Consider the following 17,849-nt stretch of genomic DNA (forward strand, 5'->3'; position numbering starts at 1 on the left):
TGCTATAACTTGTATAGGATTTCACACGTAAAAGGTACTCAAAAAAACAGGTACTTGAATAGATGAAAGTAATACCATGTTCTCACTTCCTCTTTGTCTCCCTCTGACCCTATTTCTAGAATTCACTAAATTTCCTTTAGTGGTCACACAATACCAAATGCTTCTGAAGTTCCCAAATCTTTTTGGATAAAGCTCAAAACATCAGTGCTCTTTAATCATCTGATCCCCACCCACTGGTCTCCATGCCTGTGGGAGGAGACACGAGTGGACAGCCACATTCCACTTCAAAATTAGATGCTTTTGGCATTTCAGGCCACCATGACCACAGACCTTTGTGGGGGTGACCCAAGGGGGCTCAGGCTATTAGCTTCTTCCATGGCGTCTGGGGGGATAGAGGAGGAGGGGGAGGAGGGGGAGAAATAGCAGCCACCATTTACCCAGTGCTTACTATAGACCAAGCTTCAAGGAGGGCACTGCATGTCCAGTCCCATTTTCTATCAAATGGCCTATGAGGTACAGTTACCCACCCCACTCTCCAGTTAGGAAAGTGGATCTTGGAAAGATTAAGTACCTTGACCAAAATGGCACAGCTGCTAAGCATGTTTCCTGCCTCTCTTTTTGTTTTACTCAGATATAATTTCCATACCATAAAATTCCCAGTTATAAAGTGTGTAGTTCAGTGGGTTTGAGTATATTCACAAGGTTGCGCGCCCAACCCCCCTAATTTCATCACCCCCCAAAGAAACTCATATCCTTCAGCAGTCGCTCCTATTCCCACTCTCTGCAGCCCTGGGCAGAAAAAGTCTCTGCTTTCTGTTTCTGTGAAGGTGCCTGTTCTGGACATTTCATACAAATGGAATCACACGGTATGTGGCTGTCTGTATCTGGCTTCTTTCACTTCACATGGCGTTTTCAAGGTTTCTCCATGTGGTAGGATGTATCAGTAGTTCATCCTACTGATGAATAACATTCATTGTAAGATAGATCACATTTTGTTTCTGGCTGAATAACATTCATTGTAAGATAGATCACATTTTGTTTCTCCATTCATCAGTGGATGGGCATGTGGATTTTTTCCAATTTTCATCGTTGTGAATAATGTTGCTATGCACATTCATGTATACGTGTGTTTGTGTGGACAGCATGTGGACTGTTTCTACTTTTCATAGTTATGAATAATGTTGCTGTGCGCATTCATGTATACGTGTGTTTGTGTGGACAGGATGTGGACTGTTTCTACTTTTCATAGTTATGAATAATGTTGCTGTGCACATTCATGTATACGTGTGTGTGGACATCTTCTTTCATTTCTCTTAGGGATTTCATTTCTTCTTTCATTTCTCTTAGGGATTTCTTTCATTTCTCCACCCAGGAGTGGAGCTGCTGGGTCCTACGGTAACTCTGTGCTTTACTTTTTTAGGAATTGCCAAACTGTTTTCCAAAGAGGCCGCACCATTTTACTTTCCCACCAGCAGCGTGTGAGGGTTCATCCTGCTGTGTTGACTCCAAAGCCCACACTCTCCCTCCAGGCTGTGCCTCCTACCCTGGCCAGCAGCCCGAGACACGGAGCTGGCAAGGGTGCCACTGCCTAGCACACAGCTGGCTGGCCTCAACTATCAGTCCTACCTTCAGCGCCTGCTCCTTAAAGTACTGCAGGGCATAAGCAAAGATTTCAAGGGCTTTGACTTTCTTGCCATTTGCTGCCGTCAGGTCTGTATCCATGGTGAGGTCCTGGTAGGAGGAAGAGGAACAATAGTAAGAAGATGACAAAGGAGAAACATGTCTTCTGGCTTTGGGGACTGCTCCAAGGGGACCTAGAGGATCCTGATGAGCCAGGTCTGTGTTCCCCCATGCTTAAAGAGGCAGACTAGGATGGCGCATCCCCCAAAATGGGGGCTGGCAGTAGTGTCCCCTTACTGTGTAGGAGGCTCTGGCTGTCCCCTCCAGGCCCCACCTTCACTGCTCCCTCCTTCTCTCCCTCTAGCTCCTGGATACTCTGGGAGCAGAGGTTTCAGGGGCAACAGTAGAAGTCAGGAAGAGAGAATAGGCAGCAGGTGCCACTCCCCATGCAATTTCCATACTATTTCCACATACGAACACACATGGTCACGCTCAGGATCCCCCCTGATGGAGGCCTAATCGTACCAACCCACTGCCATCCACGATGCTAAACAGACGAAGATTTCATTCCCCATTATGCTGCCAACCAAGTCACCAAAATAGAAGAGCTCCTATTTTAAGGCTTGCCCTATCTAATCCGCCAGGAGCCCAGCATCACTGCTTTCCTCTCCAACAAAAGTGAAAGCAGCTGCTGAGTGTGGTCCCAGAGAGAGGATGCTCTGCAGAGCCTAGATGCTGGTGGACGGAGATCATTAAAAAATGATGAGAAAAGTCCCTGTGGGGTAGGGATGGGCAGGGAGTGAGAGCAAAAATCAGGAGGAAGCCCCCAGGTCTCCTGAACCAACAAGCTCATTACTGCCAGGGGAAAAAAAAATCACTGGGGCCTCCAGATTGTTCTAGGCTGGGTAATTATGCTTCGCCTTGGGAGTGAAAATGGGCATTGAGTTACTAAGCTAGCCATGTGGAGCCCGTCTGTGGCATCCTGACCTATCTGCACTTGCTCACTCCTCCCAGCCAGCTGCCTTCTGCTCCTGGTGCCCAGCAAAGATACCCCAGCTTTAGGGCAGCAGCTCCCAGGCTCAGAAAGGTGGCCAAGTGCCAGGAAACCATGGCTCTGAATTGATAAAAATCCCTGTGCTTCCTTCCACCTGCCATCCTGATACTCAGCACTGAATCCCATTAGGCAAAATAGGAACAGTTCATTTCTAGCAGAACTTGGTCTGCACCATAGAAGGACAACCACGCCGATGAGCACAGAGCCTTGAAAGGCAGGGTGCTGGCTGCTGAGTTTCCCACTTATGTTTGCTTTGTCATCTGCAAGTGCTCAGCAGACAAATGAAAGCAATTAGAATAGGAGCTTGCACTTGACTAGAACTTAATCTGCACCAGGCATGGCTCTAAGAGCTTTACGTATTTTGATTCCTTTAATCCCTACAAAATCCCCATGAGGAAGGCACTGCCATTGTCTCCATTTGACAGAGAAGATAAAACAAGGCAGGGAGGGGTTAAATAACTTGGATTACATTTCTCAAAGGTACCAGTGACTAGATTTAAACCCAGGCCATTTGGCCCCAGAGTCCGTGTTCTTAAACATTATCATCATCCTGCCTTTCTAAGCACTGACAGTTAAGGAAACTTTATGGAATAAAATGCTTAACTCAAAAAAGTTCTGTCCTATGCCCTATCCTTTTCTACGAAGCTTCGGGGTGGCAGGGGGTGCCTGTTTGATGTAGGTGTCTTACGGAACACTGGCTTGCTGGGAGCTGAGGACACCACTCAGGGAGTTGGACCTCCAATTATTGGGCACTTGATGTCCTGAGCTCCCCCTCCCCACATAAAGAGCTGGATGTACCAGTTGTTACTGGCTGTTACATCCAAACTGGTTAGTTAAGAGCTACTGCCCTGAGCTCACCATGTGTCCCTAGCCCCCAAGTGGATCCTTCATGATACACTGATCTCTCAATAATCCAGAAACTAAAGGGAGAACTCCTGGCATGGCAGGAGGGCCCCAGGACCCCACTTCCCTGGTATAACCAGGGTCTACTCTGATAGGTCCATTTCCAAGACAAACGAGTTGTTAAGTATTCAGAATATCTCCCTGCCCACATGCACATTGGAAAGCATCGCATATTCCACAAAAGCACTGTGTGCTCCAGGTTGTGTCTAAAATCAAGGTAAATGGACACTGATTTCTGCTTGGAAGAGACCGGAGGGTCCCCTGGGTTGGGAGGACATCCCTTCCCCACCCCAAGGCTGGAGGAGCCTTGGCACTCCATTGCGGGGGACCTGGGCCCAGGGGAGAGGCTTGCTCACCCCAGTGGTGTGCAGCTTCATCTTGAACTTCTCCAGGTACAGCCACTGCTTGGCCTCATTGGGATCCAGGTCATGGTAAAAGTCCCTGGCGGCATACCCGAAGCTGTGGAACTTCCTCTCGGGAGTCAGCAAGATGGTGGTTGGAGTCTTCTGATTGGACACACCAGGGTCACCTCCCTCCCATCGCCTGCCACCAAGGGAAGCAGAAGTTATGGGGCCTTCTTTCAAAATCCCAATTCAGGCAGCACAGATTTGAACACCTACTGTATGCATGAGTGTCAGTAATGTGGGTGCCCAGAGGCACTCTGCTTCAGCTGGATGAGCAGCTACTAGAGACACAACTTCAGTTAAAAAGGAGATGAACTGGGCAAGTGCAAAGTTCTTGCTCAATAACAAGCTCTGCCTTAGTCTTTAATTCCGTGTTTACTGAGCATCTACTCTAAGCATCTACATGTTTGCCAGGTGCTGGCATGAAACTTTTATGTCTGTGTCTTCAAATAATTCACAATCTGCTAGGCAATGTATTTTTAATTTGCAAGCACTCAATAGCAGATATACTGCTAGCTTGAATCCTGTTTGAAACAAGGTAGGTATAGACAAATGCATAATTACCTGCCTTATGAGATGCAAATGAGATGCCCAAGGTGCCAGCTGGTGGGGCAGAGGAAAGAATGCAGGATTCAGGGGAGAACTGAAGAAGAGACAGACAACTGGATCTCAAAGGAGGGAAGGATACTCCAGGCTGCTCAGAGGTGGGCCAGCCGGGGCATTCGTGGAGAATGTGAAGTGACTGCGTTGGTTGGAGAGAGTATGTGAGTGGGAAGAGTGACTGTGAAAATGGGAAGAGTGAGAATCACAATTGGGAAAGCAGCTGAAATCAGGCTGAGGAGAACCCTGGGGACTTAGACATTTACTCTGTGAATAATGGGAAGCCACTAAAGGTCTTAGAGCAGGGGTATGACAGAATCAGAGCTGCTATTCATAAGGGCAAACTGGGCTAAACGGAGGGGAAGGGAAGCCAGGAGGCTCAGACCTATCCTGGAGCAGAGGTGAAAGAACCATAGAAACAGATCTCAGCACTCTGGGGTGCCGAGGTGGGAGGATTGCAGTGAGCTATGATCGCATCACTGCGCTCCAGCCTGGGCAACACAGCAAGACCCTATCTCTAAAAAGAAATGACAGAGAGAGAGAGAGGCTGCAGTGAGAGCAAGGGAAGGGGGAAGGGGAAGACAGGAAACTCAATGTATTCGCTCACCTTTGGGGCCACTGCGGAGAGGCCAGGGCCACCAAGAGGCCAAGCTGTTCCCTGCCCAACCAGGTCCTGGCTCCTGGCCTGCCGCTGGCGATGCGACCCCGTGCACAGCCCATGCGCCCTCAGGTGGGGACGCAGTGCAGGAGGGAAAATGAGCCGCTTTCCTCGCCCACTGGAGAGGTGGCCACGCTCCCAGCTGAGCCCGGACCTGCTCCCGACCCCATGACATTAAGCATCAGTAGGACCATCTCGGTCCAGATGGAGCTCCGGCCTCCACTGATATTTGCTGCTCAAATGGGTCTGGAATCATCCCTGGTCAATTTCCTTGTCAAGCTCCATCAGGATGCTGCTCCTACCCCAGCAGCCAAAGTCCCCGAGGTGACCGCACTGAGACACAGGGATGGCCCCCATGCCAGGCAGCTGCTCCACACACTGCCCTTCACAAATGGAATTGTCATTAACATTAACAGTGACATTACCAGTAGAGAATGACCCCATGAGCTTTTTCCCTTCAAATTTTTGTTCCTTCATTCCTACTTAGTACAAAAAAAAGTTAACTTTCTCACTTATAACTTGTCATATTAGCATGATTATGCTAATATGTTCTGATTGAAACAAAATTCAGGTAGAACCAACCAACCTCCCTCCAAAATGTCTACCATTACTAAGGTATCTCCTCTAGAGGCCCTGAACTATGGTGGTGCTTCGTAAGTACCCCTCCCCAAGCAAGTTCAAAGTTATTTCCACTCCTTCTTTTCTGTTTTCACTGCATGACTATTCTGTGGAAATAACATTTCTTAGAACAACTACATAGAAGCTGATAAACATTGATTCTAGCCTTTAATGGCATATTCTTTTCCACTGGGATTTTTCATCTTGCGGGTCAGTGGTGGCAGCGCAGACCCTCACAGCATCTGTCTGGCTAAATGGAAAGAGATTCCTGGTGGCAACTGAACACCAAGGGCGATGCTGTCAACAGAGTTGGCTATAGAACCGGCTTTTCATCATTTCCTGATGACATGACACCCAAGAGTGTCTGTACCCTCTTAGGACAAGAGCTTCAGGCTGAGCCACGTCTGGTTTTCAAGAGGAAAGGTGAGACTTAAACCAAGATTGGGGTGGGAGTCACTTTTATTATGACTTGTGCTTTACACAACCCTTTATAAAAATTCCTAAAATACAAACATTAGCAGGGTATGGTGGTATGCACCTGTAGTCTCAGCCACTTGGGAGGCTAAGGCAGGAGGATCGCTTCAGCCCAGGAGTTTGAGGCTGCAGAGAGCCATGATCACACCACTGCATTCCAGCCTGGGCAAAGGAACAAGAGCCTGTCTCTTAAAAAAAAAATAACAACAACAACAAAACTAAAAAATATTAATCTAGGAGCAATACTAAATTCCACAATCACTCAGTTGAAGGAACTGCAAAGCCAATTACAATGTATCTTCAGAGTCATCCCTTGGAATTGAAAATTGGGATGATAAATTCTGGGCTTCCAAAGATTCGAGGGGTCACACCCTGCAAGAAGGTCATGGATCAAGACTGGGATCCCATGGATGGGTGGCACCCGGGGCCTGCAGGGTGCTGGGTGTGCGGGGAAGGGAAGGGGGCATCCCAGCACAGAGTGCATTCCAGGAGGCCCAGGACAACTTTGCCTATGGGGCCACTTGGCTGAGATTCCCCTCATGCGGCCTTCTCTCTGGCAGGTGCTTTTTGCCTCTGGCTACCAACACCCCAGCACTTCTCTTCACTTGAAAGGGCCAGCACCTGGAGAGGATGTGGAGAAATAGGAACACTTTTACACTGTTGGTGGGACGGTAAACTAGTTCAACCATTGTGGAAGTCAGTGTGGCGATTCCTCAGGGATCTAGAACTAGAAATACCATTTGACCCAGCCATCCCATTACTGGGTACATACCCAAAGGATTATAAATCATGCTGCTATAAAGACACATGCACACGTATGTTTATAGCGGCACTATTCACAATAGCAAAGACTTGGAACCAATGTAAATGTCCAACAACAATAGACTAGATTAAGAAAATGTGGCACATATACACCATGGAATACTATGCAGCCATAAAAAATGATGAGTTCATGTCCTTTGTAGGGACATGGATGAAACTGGAAACCATCATTCTCAGCAAACTATCGCAAGGACAAAAAACCAAACACCGCATGTTCTCACTCACAGGTGGGAATTGAACAATGAAAACACGTGGACACAGGAAGGGGAACATCACACACCGGGGACTGTTGTGGGGTGGGGGGAGGGGGGAGGGATAGCATTAGGAGATATACCTAATGCTAAATGACGAGTTAATGGGTGCAGCACACCAACATGGCACACGTATACATATGTAACAAACCTGCACGTTGTGCACATGTACCCTAAAACTTAAAGTATAATAATAACAAAATTTTAAAAAAATAAAATAAAGGGCAAGCACCTTCCCTGCTTTCATTTTACTACACAGTAAGCACTTAATGGACAATCTCCTTTCATTTGCACACACACATTGTGAGGGAGGTATTGTCAGGATTCCCATTTCGCAGATGAGGAAACTGGGGTTTAGCAGGTTCAGCAATTGCCTAAAGTCACACAGTAAGTGGCCAAGCTGGCACCTGGATCCCTCCATCACAGACACTACAGGTCTGTGCCTCTCACCCAGGCCACAAGCTGGATTCATCCGGGCCAGGCTTCAAACATACTGCCCAGGCCCCTCCCCAGACCAACTAAATCAGAATCAAACCAACGTCTTTTCAAACCAGGCGCCTAGAGCCCAGAGATCAGAAATGGCTTGTCCCCAGTGGTATGGTGAGCTTGAGCCGAGCTGGAACAGAATCCAGGGCCGTCTTCCTAAGTGCCAATCACTGGCTCATTGCCCGGAGTCTCCACAGGTGCAGTGGTTGGCACCAGCCACGTGGCCCTCCCACCCACAGCACTCACCTCATCACATGGATGCATTCCGGCTCCTTGGTGAAGCTGTAGGCATAGCCACTGGATGTGGTCCCAAAGTCAATGGCCACCACCACGAGAAATGACTGCTGTTCTGAGACGTTGGAGTCAGTGTCGTTCTGCAGATATACAGTGAGGTATGGGGGGTGTGGAGGGGTGGGCCTGGCTTTCAGGAAGACACCCCTGGGGGGTTTCACCTTGCCTAGCTGTGAACCCCCTGCAGACAGAAAGACATTCTATATTCCAGCTCAAGTCTACCACCTGGGGAGAAGGCAGCCCAGCCTGGGCCCCCGCCTGAATGGCTCAGGGAGAAATGGGGGCATCCCTGAGTGGAGGGCCAGGCTGACTGGACAAAGCCTGCAGCTTGCCCACTCCTCTCTATCGACCGTGCCCGCACACGGCTAGTTACAGAAATTCTATCATCAGGGCTGGTTGCCCACTAGTTCCTGAGCAGATACAATCTTCTTCCAAGCCCTGCTGCCTTCCGCAAGACCCTGTGCAGACCTCTGGCCACTGCCAGGAGCATTTCGCCAGCTGTGCCCTCTGTACACCCAGGTGACTGCTCCATCTGCGCTGGCATTTCATGCATGTGAGCAGGGCTGGGCATCCCAGGACCGTGTCCAATCCCACCAGGCCAGCCACATGACCCACGGTGACTGTCAGGGCCCAGGGCCTTGCCTCATCTAGATCACTTGGTCGGGCTATTTCAGGTTTCCAAGACTTTCTCTCTCTCTTTCTTTTTTTTTTTTTTTTGAGACAGAGTCTCGCTCTGTCGCCCAGGCTGGAGCGCAGTGGCGCAATCTCGGCTCACTGCAAGCTCTGCCTCCCGGGTTCACGCCCTTCTCCGCCTCAGCCTCCCGAGTAGCTGGGACTATAGGCACCCGCCACCACACCCGGCTAATTTCTTGTATTTTTTAGTAGAGACGGGGTTTCACGGTGTTAGCCAGGATGGTCTCGATCTCCTGACCTCGTGATCTGCCCACCTCAGCCTCCCAAAGTGCTGGGATCATAGGCATGAGCCACCACGCCCGGCCTCTTTTTTTTTTAAGCAGTTTACACTTTTTTTTAACTCCCACAGAACTCCAAATTATGAAACCAACAAATGTTGGAGGGGAGGGGTGAGAATGCCACCCGCCTGGCCTCTCCTCACACCGCTCCCCTCCCCCACAGCCCTGAAGCTCTTACAGGACAACTTCAGGGTGCAAAGCTTGAAAACCACAGAACCTGGCCCTAGGGAACCAACCCTCCCAGTCTGCCCAGGAATAAAGGAGTCCCCAGGGTGCAGGACTTGCAGTGTAAAGGCCGGACAGTTCCAGGAAACCAGGACAGGCTGGCATCCCTACCTAGCAGTGACTCCGCAGTTCTCCTTGGGTCTTCTTTGTACGTCTGCACAGCTCATGCAAAGCTGCCCTGTCTTCTGGGCACTCACTCGGGTTGGCTGCCTGTGCATCTACGTGCACACCCCTCTAAACGGCTGCCCCCTAACATCCATCTTTCCTCATACAGGGCAGGGTGGGAGCAACAGCCCCATCTCTAGCCCCACTCAATGCATATGAAGCCCTGCTCAGGGCTTCTCTACCAGGCAAGCTGTTCCAGAAGCGATTATACTGCTAGGGTCTTTTGGATACCGCAGACAACCGCGGTCAACAGAATCCATGTATTCACCGATTCACTAGCCAGAGTCAGCGGCTTCCTCTCAAGAGGACGCCTCACAGGCTCTGACCCTGAATCTTTAAAGGGCTGCTCCCATCTCACCTTCTTCTGTGACCCACCCAGGCCCCTGCTCCAGAAGCACTAGCCACAGCACAGAAAGCCTTCCCAGGCCCGGAGTGGGGGAAGGGGCTTGGCAGGGCTCCTTTGGCCAGGACCAGGTCAACTTAATCTCCAACCAGTGAATGTGAGGGGCTGTCCAGCAGCCTGAACTGTGAGATCAGACCCAGAATGCAAAGGAAGTCAGTACGCACGTGTGCTCATGCACACGCGTGCACACACACACACACACACACTTCTTACCACAATATGGGAGGGGGACAGAGGCGTTATTCCTGTGTCCCCAAGACTCCGGGCTGGAGATGAATATGCAGATGTGGGAGCCGTTTCTGAAAGGAAAAACAAAGTCGCCTCCTTAGAAGTGGCATGGACTGACCCAGGGGGAAGAAATGAGGGCTGCATGGCCTTAACTCCTCCAGGCACTGCGGCCTCTGCAAAGCCAGCTCACGAAATGGGCAAGACCCAGCCCCAGCCAGGAAGGCAGGAACATCCATTCCAGCACCTCCTTGCATTTGGTATTTAGAATTCGACCATATGAGATGCTCCTTTCCTCCCAGTCGCCACCAGGCCTCTCACTCTGTGCCACTCAACCCAGCTTAGTTGGAGATGCTGGTCAGTCCCCGAAAGCCCCGCTCCTGGCTGTGTTGTCTGGGGAGCCAGAGGCCAGGCTCCATGATGGACTAGCAGGACCTGTAGCCACCTGAAATTATGTCAAATTTTTGTGTGCATTTTCTTGGAAGAGCATCTACAGCCCTCGGGTTCCCAAAGGGGTGAGGGGTACCTCCCCCAAGGAAGAGCAACCCCTATCCTAGGAATGTAGGATGTGACAAAGCTTCAGAAAGAGCGTCCTTGCCTAGCAGATGCACCAGCTCCTCCCTCCCCCTGCCAGGGCATGTGAATTCATCTCTCTTCAGTGATACTGAAGGTTTGGGACCTTTTTCAATCATAAAAACCAGAGCAAAAAGGCAGACAGATCAGCATTTCTAGCCCCTGCAGATGGGACCCAACAGCCACGAGGTCTAACAGGCGAAGGGCCAGCAGCTAAGCAGCAGGAACACCATTTTGTCTGTTCCCCTGCACTCACCATCATTCAGGCCTAGCATTTTTCTGAAGTCTTCCCAGAGCCAGTGGCTCTGCCCCAGGAATGGGCCCCCTGGGAGAAAAAACACTCTCCCTGGCCGGCATTGGAACGCGCTACAGTGCTCTCCCTGCCTGCTGCCTAGGGCTGGCAGGGCACAGAGAAGCTGAGTGAGGACTGCGTGCTCCCACCGCAGAGACGAAGGCCGGGCACTGGGCACCTGCAACGACCCAGCACCACCCTCGGTGTTCTGCACATCCTGCTCCGTTTAGTACATACGTACTGAAACCTGCTAGGAAGAAGTGGGTAATTTTCCAAGGCAATACTTGTGGTCAAGGAAACCAGAAGGTTTGAGGTGTCTGAGAAAAGCCTGTCTGCTTCTAGGGGAGTAGGTGGAATGGTTCCATCTGCCTCTTCTGCTAAATCACTTTGGGTTAACCCCAGGCTCTTGCTGATTACTTTTTCTACTTGATGAGGACTCAGGCAGCATCATTACAGTGGGTACCAAACAGGCTGTAGAAATGAAATGAATCATGCAAGAGGGAATGTGAAGCCTCAAATCTGCACAGCCACCTCCCACTCTCTGCAAGCTCACAGCCTCTCTCCGCCTGATGAGGCTCAATTCCTATCTCGGGGAGGGAGAGGCACAGTCCAGTAATTACAGAGGCAAAAATCCAACTCGCTGGGTAAAGGACTTGAATTGACATTTCTCCAAAGAAAATACACAAAAGATATATCAACAAGTATATGAAAAGATGTTCAACATCATTAGTCTGTAGAGAAATGCAAATCAAAACCAGTGAGATATGGCTTCACACTGACTAGGATGGCTACAGTTTTTTAAGAAAGGAAAATAACAAGTGTGTCAAGGATGTGAAGAAATTGGAATCCTTGAGCATTGCTAGTGGGAATATAAAACGGGACAACTGCTGTGGAAAAGAGTTTGGCAGTTCCTCAAAAAGTCAAGTACAGAATTACCATATGACCAGCAATTCCACTCCTAGGTATCTACCCAAAAAACTGAAAACAGGGACTCAAGGAGATACTTATATGCAAATGTTCATGCAGCATTATTCACAATAACAGAAAGTTGGAAACACTTCCAGTGTCCAACAACAGATGAAGGGATAGGCTGGGCGTGGTGGCTCACGCCTATAATCCCAGCACTTTGGGAGGCCAAGGTGGGCAGATCACTTGAGGTCAGGAGCTGAAGACCAGCCTTGCCAACATGGTGAAACTCCATCTCTACTTAAAAATACAAAAATTAGCCAGGCGTGGTGGCACATGCCTGTAGTCCCAGCTACTCGGGAGGCTGAGACAGGAGAATCACTTGAACCCAGGAGGCGGAGGGTGCAGTGAGCCGAGATTGTGCCACTGTACTCCAGCCTGGTGACAGAGCAAGACTCCATCTCAAAAAAAAAAAAAAAAAGATGAAGGGATAAACCAAATGTGGTATATCCATACAACAGAATAGTATTTCATTGTAAAAAGGAAGAACATTCTTATACATGCTATAACATAGGTGAACCCAGAAAATATGCTAAGTAAAATACATGGATGCAAAAGGACAAATATTGTATCATTCCACTTATAGGAAATCTCCAGAATAGGCAAATTCACAGAGACAGAAAGTAGATGAGAGGTGACCAGGGGTAGGAGGAAGGGAGAAATGGAGAGTTCTTGCTTAATGAGTACAGAAGTTCTCTTTGGGGTAGTGAAAAATTTTGGAAATAGATAGTGGTGATGGTTGCACAACATTGTGAATATAATTCATGCCACTGAATCATACACTTAAAATGGTTTAAATGGCAAATTTTATGTTTTACATACTTTTTTTAAAAACTTTATTGAAAAGTTTAAATCAACTTGCTCATCTGCGAAGGGAAGCTATTTCTGATTTCTATTAGCACCCACGACTAACAGAATCGCTATTAGCCGTGGGCGCTAATTGCTCTTGAAAAGAGAATGGAGAAGTCAGCTCAGTTCCTAGACCAGCCTGCTGATCTCCACCATCTTTGCTAATCTCCCAGCACAAGGGAACCCCTTCCATGAATGCAGGGGGAACTCTGCCTCCCCACTAGGGGTTCCAGCCAGATGGTCCTTCCACCTGTTGGTGAGAGGTCCTCCCTGCCCACAGCCCTTGGGCAGCCTGCAGAGAAATGCCATCAGCACCAGAAGCCACCCTCTCCACCTGCTACCTGGAAGGCCTGCGGCCATGTGTCCACATTTGCACAGACGGTCCTGAAAGAAACCAAATGTCTAATTGCCCAGAAAATCTGGTGTTGGCAATTAGCAAACAAGCTATTATCTGCAGACAAACTATCCACCCCGCTGCTGCTTGGTCCTAATTATCCCATCACTCAGCCCTTCTCAGAGCCCTGGGTCTTCTCACTGATTTGCAAAATAGCCAAGGTTGAGCCACACATGGAACACATGTCTTGGGTCCCCAGGGGACTCTAGGATACTTTGAGGGCAAGAAGCAAGGATTTTTTGGTTCTCCTGTACCTCCCCTCAACCCCACGGCAACTGGGCCAATATTAAACAAATCATTTGACTTGCTGATCACTCAGCCAGGCCTAGAGGCAGCTGAACTTCATGGACTTTTTCCATCAGAAGTTAAAATTCAGCTACACTGTGCAATGATTGAAAACTGATCTGCACAGAAGGTATGGAGGGGTAACATTTTCAGAGATACCTGCACATGGTGCACACCCACATCTGTATATCTGTATATTCCAAATCAAAGATAATTCACCAGCGAATGTCCATCAGTACAGCACAGAAATATACACAGCCAGTAGAGACATGCTACTGTTTCTCTACTTCACTACTTAGGATGTCAAAATGATGCTCAAAAATTCTCAGGGGAAAAAAAACGGAAAAGCCTATCTCACCCTCTGAGGAGAATGGGGAGTTTAATTCTGATGTGTCCCAACAAGGCTTGAGATCTTTCATTCAGTAGGTAAATGATCAGAAATAAAATACAAAGGGTCAACAGAATATTATCTATTAATCTATGAATATCTGACAGATATAAGCTAATGGACAACAGGAGAGAATTGATGTATGGAATGCCCTATACATACCAAGTGTAGGCTGTGTGTCCTGGCTGTCAATTATACAGAGGCCATTATCTATAGTAAGGAATCCCAAATGCCATTAAGTGTGGCCCTGCCTCCACTGCTTCTATAAAGCTAACACAAAAATATCTCCCTCGGGACTACTCTCACCCAGGGGATAGTCCAGTTCAGTCCCCACGGGTTGACTTGGACACACTAGGAACAGAAGAGAAAGGCCAAGTCAACACCTCGACACAAATAGAGTTTCCTATAGTCGAGGCTTGAGAGAAAGAAAGGAAGCTGAAGAAAAGAAAATCCAGACCCTTCTGTGGAGGTAGAGAAGGAAGACTGCTAAAAGACAGGTTAAAGAAAATGCTCTATCAAGAAATGTGATCAAGGACAGAGCTAAAGGAACTAGGAGTTTTAAGAAATACCTACAGCACCATTCCAAGTAGATTAAATAAAGGCCTACTCAAATCATCTTCCACTTCAAGCACTAAGTTACCCTGAAATCCCATAATACAGAGAGAGTCGATGTTTTCACATCAAGGAATCAGAGAAACACTGACTCTTTCTTTTTTTTTCTTTTTCGAGACTGAGTCTCGCTCTGTCGCCCAGGCTGAGTGCAGTGGTGCGATCTCGGCTCACTGCAAGCTCCACCTCCCAGGTTCACGACATTCTCCTGCCTCAGCCTCTCGAGTAGCTGGGACTACAGGCGCCTGCCAACACGCCCAGCTAATGTTTTTTTTTTTTTTAATTTTTTTATTTTTTTATTTTTAGTAGAGACAGGGTTTCACTGTGTTAGCCAGGATGGCCTTGATCTCCTGACCTCGTGATCCGCTGGCCTCGGCCTCCCAAACTGCTGGGATTACAGGCGTGAGCCACTGTGCCCGGCCAACACTGACCCTTTCAAGAATGCAAACTACTAGCCACAAAACTATGGTTAAGCGGAAGGGGAAGAGACCTTTCTGGGGAACAGACCTTTCTGGGAAACAAACAAAAGAGCTTTCTGGGGAACAAACAAAAATTAATCATCATGTCTCCTTTGCTATTAGCTACGTGTTAGATAATTTAACATCACTTCAGTCTTGTAGAGCTAGTGAGCAGACAATCTTTTTAAACTTTAGTGAACATAAAAATAAGGTGATGAGGGTGGTTATAGATTAACTCACAATCCTGGAACACCCCACTCCAACACATTAAACAATTTTTGCCAGAAAGAGGGGTATATAAAGAAATGAAAATATTTTTGCAGCAATGTAGAGGACAAATAAATAAAAGTATCAAATCCTGGCTAACAAGTCTCCTGCCCCAGGATTTCTTACAACCCCAAACCAGGCAATTGAGGAGGAACTAGTTTAGTTTGTTAGGTTAATCCTCATTGCTGGTCTTAATGGTATAAGGATTAAAATGCAGGCTTCATCTGGGTTCCTGCTGTAAAATGCAACACATATAAAATTCCGACACAATTTTATGTGATCCCAGCTCTAATGGCTTTAATCAAAGCAGATGTTCTTAAAATAAAAAATAGTCTTGATAAGAGAACCTCAAAGAGAGCCATAATTCATGAACTTGCTTGCTGTTCTCCTCTGCCAAAGACATTAGTCAGCAAATGGCCGTGAGCAGAATCACAGACTCTCTGAGATACATAAAATCAATTCTGCTCCATAAATACATGTTTAAAGATGAAGACAGAACCATAGGGCTGACTTTATTCTACAAGGTTCCAGGCTCCGAGGAAATGTGACAGGTGGTCTCAACAATAGTGACATTCTAGTTTCTCTAAACAGTCCTTCTTGTTAGCTTTCAGATTTACATATCCATCAAATAAATACCCAATTTGAAAAGGAGTTTTAAGGTCTGGTACTTATGATTTTAAAAAATGCAACATATATATATATTTTCATTTCTTTTTCCCTGCTGGCTGTCAGATGTCAGGCCTTTGCTAACGATTGCCTAAAATCAGGCTATTTAAAAAAAAAAAAAAAAAGCTCTCTCTCTTTCTCTCCTTATATGCCTGCCTGCAGTGTCATCTTTGAAAACTGATCAGCTCAGGGTCATATGTAGGTTACTGGCAAATATCTTTTCAGAAGGAAAATAAAAAATCTTTTATTACCCTATAACAGGCTTCATGGCTAGCTGAACTAATGCATTATTACCGTAAGCTGAACTTCCATTTCAGTAAATAATTTATGGGCTGTTTTTAATCACCATGGTGGATGTCCAGAGTAAATGGAAATTTTATTGGCATGAACCAGAAGACCCTCTCACTACAAAGAACACTGAGTGTAAAATAACCGCTCTGCAAATGCTAAATAATAATTATGGAAATTAGCATTTACCATGGCAGAGACAGTAGCATCAAGCCCAGGCCAAGCTGGGGGCAGCATCAGGCCCATCCTGACACGGGGTAGCAACTTCTTGTTACCCCTCCTACCTCCCTGAATAGTCCAAGAGATGAAATGTCCCAGGGAGAGCGAACTGGGGCAGCTGAGTTTCCCAAGACAGGAAAAGCCCCGAGTCCCTGCAATACCAAACTGGCAATAGGGGTGGTTCACAGTCTCTCTCCTAACTGCAGGTTCATGCATTGGTTCGTGGGCCTCCAATTGTGTCTATACATGTCCAGGCAACTGCTGGGAGAGGTGAAGACACACTTGCTTGACCAACAGTTTTACCACTAATTTTCATGAATTACACTCCTCAACCTTACAGCCCTTCCCTCCAGCATCCAGCATTTGAAGAGGCTCTACCAGATCATCCTACACATGGTACTAAGATGTTTCTGTCCTCCTGGCTTCTCTCCCATGGACTCTGCTTGTTGGGGTAGGGCCAAGTCTTACTTCATCTCTAATTCCATAGCTCCTGACATGTCACAGGCACTCAATGTTGGATGGATGGATGGATGGATAGATGGATGGATGGATGGATGGGTGGATGGTGGGTGGATGGATGGATAGGTGGGTGGGTGGGTGAGTGGATGGATGGACGGATGGATGGGTTGGTGAGTGGATAGATGGATGGATGGATAGGTGAGTGGATGGATGGATGAATGGATGGACTTTTTATGTGTACCCAAAAGTGGACTCAGTGACTATCCACAGACTAAGAGCGCCAGTGAGTTCTTTCCCAACTGAGGCATCAACTCTCTTGAGTTGGATATTAGTAACATACATGCTATGCTGAGTGACCTCCAACAATGTGGGATCAGCTCTCAAACCACCCAGGTCTGCCTCTTTCCTCAGATACCCCTTTTGCCAGTAAAACCACCACTGCTCCCAGATGGAAGAGTCCCTAGACTTCCTCCTTTCTCATTCTACCCCCAAGCCCTGTCATTACTTCTAATTAGCATCTCTTGCATTCGCTGGCTCCTCTGCTAAGTCACCACTACAGCCTTGGTCCAGATCCTCCTGAACTTTCAGTCTCCCTGTCCTGGGCCTGCCCCCTCCCCCAGCCACACTCACCCTGCAGTTAAAGCCATAACTGCAGATACAGACAAAGCCATCTGGTCAAAATCAAGGTCTGCTCACCTAATTCAACCTTGTCAGACTCTTCCCCTGATGCCCATCTCCCATGCAATAAAGTCCAGCACACTACTGACCCCAGGCTCTTCTAAGTCCACCCCACCTTCCTCTGCAGTCTCTTCTCTCTCTACTGCCCCACATCCCTGGCCATACCAAACCTATCCACAGGCCTTGGAACATCTGTGCTTGATTCAGCCTCTGGGCACTGCACATGCTGTTCCCCTGCCTAGCGTGCATCCTGCTTCTACAGCAGGTGAATTCTGCATCACCCTTCAG

At 47.9% G+C, this 17,849-nt stretch overlaps 1 protein-coding gene across 4 annotated transcripts in view; it reads right to left on the bottom strand.

The window, feature by feature from the left end:
• The window catches only part of HSPA12A (heat shock protein family A (Hsp70) member 12A), a 181,322-nt gene that overhangs the window by 28,260 nt on the left and 135,213 nt on the right, over nucleotides 1-17,849 (bottom strand). For all 4 annotated transcript variants that reach the window (XM_019034718.4, XM_004050156.5, XM_031015608.3 and 1 more), the window contains 4 exons: nucleotides 10,159-10,244; nucleotides 8,137-8,264; nucleotides 3,934-4,120; nucleotides 1,627-1,731 (listed from right to left, as the gene is read on the bottom strand). In XM_019034718.4, the coding sequence (XP_018890263.4) occupies nucleotides 1,627-1,731; nucleotides 3,934-4,120; nucleotides 8,137-8,264; nucleotides 10,159-10,244 (506 nt within the window). The remainder of the gene's footprint in view (nucleotides 1-1,626; nucleotides 1,732-3,933; nucleotides 4,121-8,136; nucleotides 8,265-10,158; nucleotides 10,245-17,849) is intronic.

The sequence above is a fragment of the Gorilla gorilla genome, chromosome 8 (genome assembly GCF_029281585.2).
Source record: "Gorilla gorilla gorilla isolate KB3781 chromosome 8, NHGRI_mGorGor1-v2.1_pri, whole genome shotgun sequence".
NCBI lineage: Eukaryota > Metazoa > Chordata > Mammalia > Primates > Hominidae > Gorilla > Gorilla gorilla.